Source organism: Aethalodelphis obliquidens, unplaced genomic scaffold (genome assembly GCF_003676395.1).
Source record: "Aethalodelphis obliquidens isolate GAN/ISIS:26980383/991018 unplaced genomic scaffold, ASM367639v1 scaffold6, whole genome shotgun sequence".
Lineage (NCBI taxonomy): Eukaryota > Metazoa > Chordata > Mammalia > Artiodactyla > Delphinidae > Aethalodelphis > Aethalodelphis obliquidens.
Window position 1 is genome coordinate 33133633 of NW_020837950.1, and position 9275 is coordinate 33142907.

Sequence of the window (9275 nt, forward strand, 5' to 3'; positions counted from 1 at the left end):
TCTATTTCTTCCTGGTTCAGTCTTGGAAGGCTATACCTTCCTAAGAATTTGTCCATTTCTTCCAGATTGTCCATTTTATTGGCATAGATTTGCTTATAGTAGTCTCTTAGAATGCTTTGTATTTCTGCAGTGTCTGTTGTAACTTTTCCTATTTCATTTCTAATTTTATTGATTTGAGTCCTCTCCCTCTTTTTCTTGATGAGTCTGGCTAATGGTTTGTCAATTTTGTTTACCTTCTGAAAGAACCAGCTATTAGTTTTATTGATCTTTGCTATTGTTTTCTTTGTTTCTATTTCATTTATTTCTGCTCTGATCTCTATGATTTCTTTCCTTCTACTAACTTTGGGTTTTGTTTGTTCTTCTTTCTCTCGTTCCTTTAGGTGTGAGGTTAGATTGTTTTTGAGATTTTTCTGGTTCCTTGAGGTAGGCTTGTATTGCTATAAAATTCCCTCTTAGAACTGTTTTTACTGCATCCAATAAGTTTTGGATCATCGTGTTTTCATTGTAATTTGTCTCTAGGCATTTTTTGATTTCCTCTTTGATTTCTTCAGTGATCTCTTGGTTACTTAGTAACGTATTGTTTAGCCTCCATGTGTTTGTGTTTTTTACATTTATTTCCCTGTAATTGATTTCTAATCTCATAGCACTGTGGTCAGAAACAATGCTTGATATGATTTCAATTTTCTTAAATTTACTGAGGCCTGATTTGTGACCCAAGATGTGATCTATCCTGGAGAATGTTCCATGTGCACTTGAAAAGAAAGTGTAATCTGCTGTTTTTGACTGGAATGTCATATAAATATCAATTAAATCTATCTGGTCTATTGTGTTATTTAAAGTTTGTGTTTCCTTATTAATTTTCTGTCTGGATGATCTGTCCATTGGTGTAAGTGAGGTGTTAAAGTCCCTCACTATTATTGTGTTACTGTTGATTTCCTCTGTTATAGCTGTTAACATTTGTCTTATGTATTGAGGTGCTCCTATTTTGAGTGCATATATATTTATAATTGTTATATCTTCTTCTTGGATTGATCCCTTGATCATTATGTAGTGTCCTTCCTTGTCTTTTGTAACATTCTTTATTTTAAAGTCTCCTTTATCTGATAAGAAATTGCTACTCCAGCTTTCTTTTGATTTCCATTTGCATGGAAAATCTTTTTGCATCCCCTCACTTTCAGTCGGTATGTGTCCCTAGGTCTGAAGTGGGTCTCTTGTAGACAGCACATATATGGGTCTTGTTTTTGTATCCATTCAGTGAAACTGTGTCTTTTGGTTGTAGCATTTAATCCATTCACGTTTAAGGTAATTATCAGTATGTATGTTCCTATTACCATTTTCTTAATAGTTTTTGGTTTGTTTTCTTAGGTCCTTTTCTTCTCTTGTGTTTCCCATGTAGAGAAGTTCCTTTAGCATTTGTTGTAGAGCTGGTTTGGTTATGCTGAATTCTCTTAGCTTTTGCTTGTCTGTAAAGCTTTTGATTTCTCTGTCAAATCTGAATGAGATCCTTGCCAGGCAGAGTAATCTTGGTTGTAGGTTCTTCCCTTTCATCACTTTAAGTATATCATGCCACTCCCTTCAGGCTTGTAGAGTTTCTGCTGAGAAATCAGCTGTTAACCTTATGGGAGTTCCCTTGTATGTTATTTGTAGTTTTTCCCTTGCTGCATTCAGTAATTTTCCTTTGTCTTTAATTTTTCCCAATTTGTTTACTATGTGTCTCGTCATGTTTCTCCTTGGGTTTATCCTGCCTGGGAGTCTCTGCGCTTCCTGGACTTGGGTGGCTAGTTCCTTTCCCATGTTAGGCAAGTTTTTGATTATAATCTCTTCAAATATTTTCTCGGGTCCTTTCTCTCTCCCTTCTCCTTCTGAGACCCCTATAATGTGAATGTTGTTGTGTTTCATGTTGTCCCAGTGGTGTCTTAGGCTGTTTTCATTTCTTTTCATTCTTTTTCTTTATTCTGTTCCATGGCAGTGAATTCCACCATTCTGTCTTCCAGGTCACTTATGTGTTCTTCTGCCTCAGTTATTCTGCTATTGATTCCTTCTAGTGTATTCTTCATTTCAATTATTTTATTGTTCATTTCTGTTTGTTTGTTATTTAATTCTTCTAGGTGTTTGTTCTTAATTCTTCTAATGTCTTTGTTAAACATTCTTGCATCTTCTCGAGCTTTGCCTCCAATCTTTTTCCAAGGTCCTGGATCATCTTCACTATGATTATTCTAATTCTTTTTCTGGAAGTTTGCCTATCTCCACTTCATTTAGTTGTTTTTCTGGGGTTTTATCTTGTTCCTTCATCTGGTACAAAGTCCTCTGCCTTTTCATTTTGTGTATATTTCTGTGAATGTGGTTTCCTTCCACAGCCTGCAGGATTGTAGTTCTTCTTGCTTCTGCTGTCTGCCCTCTGTCTATCTAAGAGGCTTGTGCAAGTTTCCTGATGGGAGGGACTGTTGGTGGGTAGAGCTGGCTGTTGCTGTGGTGAGCAGTGCTCAGTAAAACTTTAATCTGCTTGTCTGCTGTTGGGTGAGGCTGGGTTCCCTCCCTGTTGGCTTTTTGGCCTGAGGCGACCCAACACTGGGGCCTGCCTGGCTCTTTGGTGGGGCTAATGGCGGACTCTGGGAGTGCTCACGCCAAAGAGTACTTCCCAGAACTTCCACTGCCAGTGTCCTTGTCCCCACAGTGAACTACAGCCACCGCCTGCCTCTGCAGGAGACCCTCTAATACTAGCAGGTAGGTCTAGTTCAGTCTCCTACGGGGTCACTGCTCCTTCCCCTGCGTCCTGATGCGCACACTACTTTGTGTGTGCCCTCCAAGAGTGCAGTGTCTCTTTTTCCCAGTCCTGTCAAAGACCTGCAATCAAATCCTGCTAGCCTTCAAAGTCTGATTCTCTAGGAATTCCTCCTCCTGTTACTAGACCCGCAGGTTGGGAAGCCTGACGTGGGGCTCAGAACCTTCATTCCAGTGGGTGGACTTCTGTGGTATAAGTGTTCTCCAATTTATGAGTCACCCATCCAGCAGCTATGGGATTTGATTTTATTGTGATTGCACCCCTCCTACCATCTCTTTGTCGCCTCTCCTTTGTCCTTGGATGTGGGGTATCTTTTTTGGTGAGTTCCAGTGTCTTTCTGTCAATGATTGTTCAGCAGTTAGTTGTGATTTCAGTGCTCACTGAAATTTGTGCTCTTGAACATCAAGAGCTTTCAATACTTTCTGAACTTCCTTATTTAAAATTTTATCTTGTTTGTTAGTTGGCATTTTTTTTGCTTGAGGATGAAGCAAGAGATATCATGAATTTGAAGTTTTTAGAACAGTGTTTCATAGTGTCCTCTCAAGGAATGTTTCAAATACTTATTAACAGCTTATTTGTTCCTTGTTTATTTTGGGTTGTGGTAAGCTGAGTAATGGCCCCACAAAGATGTCCGTGTCCTAGTCCCCAGAACCTCTGAATACATTACCTTACATAGTAAAAGGGACTTTGCAAATGTGATTAATTTAAGGATCTTGAGATGGAGAGATTACAATAGATTGTCTGGATGGGTCCAATGTAATCATAAGAGAAGGGCAATCACCCAGAGAGGTGATCGTACAGAGAAGGCAATGCGATGATGGAAGCAGAGAGATATTTGAAGGTGATTTGCTGCTGGCTTTGAAGATGTGAGGCAGGGAATGCAGGCAGACTCTAGAAGCTTGAAAAAGTACGGAAACAGATTCTTCCCCAGAGTCTCCAGAAGGAACAAACCCTGCTGACACCTTGACTTTAGTCTAATGAGACTATCATTGTACTTCTGACCTCCAAAAGAGAATAAATTCGTGTTGTTTTAAGCCATTAATATTGTGGTAATTTGTTACAGCAGCCGTAGGAAATGAGTACAGATTTTGGTATCTGAAAGTATCCCTCTTTCTGCCTCCCTTTGTCCTCAGTTCCAAGAATGAGCTTGGGACATCATTAGCACAGGATTATTACTCTTGGCTAGTCTTGGCCAGAGTCTGCAAGGAGGCTGCCCCAAAGAAGAAGAGAGATTGGAGAAGGGGTGAGGTGAGTTCAGTCATCAGAAAAAAGATGTTTTTCTAGCTCCAAACTATGGCAACTCTACTGTAACAAATACTAAAAATATGAAAGTGGTTTGGAAGTGGGTAATGGGTAGAAGTTGGAAGAATTTTGAGGAACATGATGGAAAAGTCCTAGATTGCCTTGAACACACTGTTAGTAGAAATATGGGTGTTAAAGACTGCTGGTGAGGTCTCAGAGGAAATGAGGAATGTGATTTGGGAAACTGGAGGGAAGGGGATCTGTTATATAATGGTAGAAAGCTTAGATTGTGTCCTATAATTATACAGAAAACAGAACTTTTAAGCAATGAATTTGGGTATTTGGTTGAGATTTCCAAGGAAAATATTGAAGGTGTGACCTGGTTTCTTCTTGGTTGCTTTTAGTAAAATGTGAGAGAGGAGCGGAGAGAACTGTTACAAAAAGGAAGCAGAATTTGATTTGGGAAATTCTCAGCCTACACAGATTGCAAACAATGCTGAAGTTAAGAGATCCACTGCCAAGAAAGCATGCTCTGCAGAGTAAGCCAATGATGTAGTTGCACAGCTTTTTCTTTTTTGATTAAAAATGTTTTAAATTGTAGTAAAATATGCATAAAAGTTATCATCTTAACCATTTTTAAGTGTGGATAGACTTTTGCTAGTACTTGGAAAGTACAAAAGGTTAGTACATTCAAGTACATAGAGGGCTCTTTGAAGGGGTGTAAGACTCAGAAGCCAAAAACAGATGAAATTATTCAGGAAAGATCTGTGGAGTAGCCTGTTTTTTAGTAAAGTGAATCTCCGTGACCCACAAAGTTTTTGAGAATGCTATACCAACAGAAACATTGTCAAGTTGGACTAAGAGGGACAGAGGGCAAAAATGAAAAGACTCTCAAAATTCTACAGGCAGAAAACATGCTGAGAAAAACCACTCAGTGGCAGACATGTGTTACTCTTCATGAAAAAGGATGATTCCAAGGGTGGAAAGCTCCAAAGAGTGGAGTCAGGGGTCCAGAGGGCAGAGGCATGAGCCGTGTAAGTTTATTTCCAGGCTTTGAAACTTAATGGAGTTTGCCTAGGTGGACTTCAAAAGTAATTAACTGACTCTTTTTCTTCATTTTCTCCCTTCTTGAATGAGAATGGATCTGTTACTCTATGCCTGTCACACCACTGTATTTCTAGAGCACAAACATGCTTTCTAGTTTCACAGCTCCACAGGTAGAGGATTTTGCCCCAGGACACATTATATCAGAACTGCACCCATAATTTAGATGATTAGATATGAGATTTTAGACTTGAGTTGATACTGTAATGGGCTGAGACTCTGGGGGGCCTTGGAATGGGTGAAGGTATTTCTCATGTGGGATGTATGAGTCTTCGCGGACTGGCAGTGGACTGTGATAAGCTGAATAATGGTCCCCCGTAAAGATAGCCAAGTCTTAATCCCTGGAACCTGTGAATATGTTGTACATAGTAAAAGGGATTTTGTAGAAGTGACATATACTGACATAAAGACACAAGACCTTTGGGTCAGAGATACAATTTGTTACTCATAGCAAAAAAAAGAAAAAAAAAAAAGGAGCCAGATCAGCATCGTGGGTTGATTTCCCATGCCCCAATTCCCACAGGTGTTAGCTCTGCACACAGTGGGGGCTGCTGGTACATCCTCTCACCCTTCCCTACAGGGAGATCACTCATTACTCCTGGAATGCACGCAAATGTCTCCAGGGAGGTAGGAAAAGGCTTTATATTTACTTCCCTGGGATGTTTCTTGGGAAGATGTCTCTAGTTTCACCATTCTGAAATGTCTCCTTACACAAGTGTTCTTAACTTAAACACAAATACTTTCATTCAGAGGATCCAGACTGTGCAGAAATGTGAGCTATTCATGGAAAACTGTCTTCCAACTGTATTTTAAGCATGAATAAGGGGGAAAAATCTATTACCTTTAATAGAATAGAAAATCTGAAAAATCAAATGTTTCAATAATGCCAAGAGTGGCTGATGGAAAGGAGCTGCTAACCTATATGATTTTAGAGAAAGACCACGCCCAAAGAAACATCACCCAGTGGGGTCAGGAAATATGTAAAGAGAGGCAGAAGTTGAAATTAGTTTGAGGAAGACATGTTAAGCAATTAAATTGCTTAATTTCCAGCAATGATGTGAGGAAGCAACATCAATCAATGCCGTTTGGGGATGCTTATAGAGATTATCTGACAAAATCAGATTTTTTAATGTAAAAATGGCAAAGAAATTTGCCATATATTTAATTATTATTCCTGGGACTATGACCTCATGTTACAGGTATTAGATGTTATTGAATTTTTTCTCCAACAAATGTAAATGGAATATCCAGTTACTATGTATCATGCAAGATGACACGATCTCTGCTCCTATGGAGCATGCATTTCAAGGTGGCAGGTTGACAGAACTATTAATCACATAAATAAATACAACTATTACAAATTACATACTACCAAGAAAACAAAGAAATAAAAGAATAAAGAAGGATGTACCCAAACTAAAGTGGTTAGGAAAGACCTCTTTAAAGAGGTAACATATAATTCAATCTATTCTCAAAATAGAAGTCAGAGTGAGTTTTTTAAAACCTAATGCACATCATGTCTTTCCTCCACAGAACCCAACTGCTCTCCATTTCACTGACAAAACTCCAGAGCCCCTATAATGGTCTAGAGCCCTTCATGATTTGGTCCCCAAATAGTTCCCTGACTTCCTTTCTTATTACTTTCTATAGCACTTATTAAAGTCTAAATATTATAAACGTTATTATGTTTATTGTCTCTCTCTCTCCTTGCCAGAACATAAGCTCCACTAGAGAATGGTCTCTGTTTTCTTCATTTCGTATCCCAAATGTGCCTAGAACGGTACCTGACCTAACGGTACCTGACCTTAAATGTTTGTTCAATGAACAAACAGTACCTGACCTTAAATGTTTGTTCAATGAACATAAAATTACACTGATTTTATTAGTATTAAAATATAACAAAAATAAAAACAAAGTTATCACATACACTGCTATATTAACATTTAAATACAACAGATAAAAAAATCACAAAATGAGAACTGCAGAAACAAAAACCAGGTAAGATTTGTTTACACAACATTGTAAAGTGACTATACTCCAATTAAAAAAAAAAAAGATTTATTTAACGTGGTAGGTGTGCTTGCCCATTCATAAGTTCATTCCAGTCTGGAACACAGGAGGATAATGCTACTCGCATATCTGCTGCGCCATTTAATCCGGTCCTTTCCTTTGCTTTTAACTGGGTTAAGACCGAAAATCCTATTTCACACAAACTAGTTGCTGTGAATGGTAATAATAGCAGGATACTCTTTTGACTTATCAAAGGAAAGTCTTCCTTTATCTTAATCCAAAATGCTGATACACTTAGTGTTTCATAATCATTCTTCGATGTATATGAAGAACTGAGCTGCAATAATTCATTTTCTTCTTCAGGCACCAAGTTTAACTCAATTATTGATTCTGGGTTTCAAAAAGCAAACGGATCTTTTACCCAACAATTCTGTCTTAATGTTTCAAATTTCTCTTCTGGGAATAAATGGTTAAAGGTTTGACAGAGAGAAGTGAGGTGCAACAATATCTCTAGTTTTATTTCTTCCAAAATGTTTTCATTGATAACATTCTCTTCAATGTGCTGCAAAAACCTTGGAAACATGTAGTAGCTAGGACGATTGCTTTTAAGCTTCGCTTGCCACAACAGTAATGCCTTCTGGAATCCTTGGATACATTCGGCCTGTTGGAATATGTCACTGTTTTTCCCCTGTAGTTTTAAACGTAGTTCATTAAGGATGCCAAAAATATCAGTTAAATATGCCAGTTTCGTTACCCAAATATCATCCTCAAAAATAGTTGCCAAATGAGACTTCTTTTCAGTAAGAAAAACGTGTATCTCATTCCTGAGTTCGTAAACCCTGCTCAGTATTTTCCCTTGAGACAACCAACGAACTTTGGTGTGAAACAGTAAGTGGGTATAATTAGCTCCAATCTCTGAACAAAACATTTCAAGAAGTCGGCTGTTTAATGAGCTTCCTTTAATAAAGTTAACAACTTTCACTGCCTTTTTCAATACTTCCATGAGCTTCTGTGGAATCTCTCTGGATGCTAATACTTCATGATGTATAAAACAATGATTCCACACACCACTAGTAACTTCTAGCAATTTTTTAATTACTCTGCTCTGTTTTCCAGTGATGTTTGCTGTTCCGTCACTTGTAATTCCTTTGCAGTTTTTCCAGTTTAATTTATACTGACCAAAAATGCACTTTTCTAATTCTGTGAAAATATCTAATCCACTTAGGTGTGAGGTTAAGTTTAAACAACACAAAAAATCCTCCATAAAATCGCCTTGCCACGCATATCTTACATAGACTAAAAGTGCTGTGCAGCTTCCAGTATCTGTGCTTTCATCAAGCTGGATTGCAAAATCCATTCCCGACTGTAACTGAGTAATAAGCATTGCCTCTAAATGTTCGGCAATCATACAAATTCGAAGAGATATTGTGTTATTACTAGGAATCGTTTTTAATTTATCAGCAGATTTATCATCAAAAATTGTACGCACCGTATCCAAACATGCTGGAAGAATAATTTTTTTCAGCAGCTGTGTGAGCTTCTCTTTTGCCACACGATATGCAACTAAATATGATGATAATAAGGTTTTCTCACTAACAGTAGTAGAGCAGCTAAGAAATTGTGTTGATGACTTTACAACTATTTTCTTTCTTTGAAAATATTCAAGAGGCTTATCAATAAGTTCAGCATGCTGTGTTTCTAAGCGCCTTTTTAATTTTGCAGGTTTTAAGCTTTCATTTGCAAGAATATTATTACAAATAAGACACTGAGGTCTGTCATTTTCAAAGGGTTTTTCACATTTGATAAAACCATATTTTAAATAATCTTCATTACAACGCCTTGCAGTTACTTTTTTCTTTTTGAAACATGGCTCAAATGAAGTTGATGTTTGCAGATTAGAGCCAATAGTTTTATCAATATTGTCACTATTCATACTTCCAGATCCAGCAGTAGAACTTGAACATGCTTCTGCATATTTTGCTTCATTATTCCTCTTTCTTTTAAAAAAGAAATGATCCATTTTAAAAGCAATTTTGAATAAAATATTATAATTGCCACTAACTATAATTGCCACTAATATATATATGTGTATATATATATATATATATATATATATATATTTTTTTTTTTTTTTACA

General features: G+C 37.4%; 1 protein-coding gene and 1 long non-coding RNA gene across 2 annotated transcripts in view; one reads left to right on the plus strand and one right to left on the minus strand.

The window, feature by feature from the left end:
* Window positions 1–2673: 2673 nt before the first annotated feature.
* Window positions 2674–9275, plus strand: part of LOC113618928 (uncharacterized) — a 21207-nt gene continuing 14605 nt past the window's right edge. The window contains exons 1-3 of the long non-coding RNA XR_003432198.1: window positions 2674–2724; window positions 3916–4030; window positions 4429–4563. This is a non-coding gene — a long non-coding RNA (uncharacterized LOC113618928). The remainder of the gene's footprint in view (window positions 2725–3915; window positions 4031–4428; window positions 4564–9275) is intronic.
* ZBED11 (zinc finger BED-type containing 11) lies at window positions 6988–9158 on the minus strand. Its single transcript, XM_027103305.1, is given in 1 exon segment — window positions 6988–9158. A coding segment is annotated over 1 exon segment (1968 nt). The 3' UTR covers window positions 6988–7190.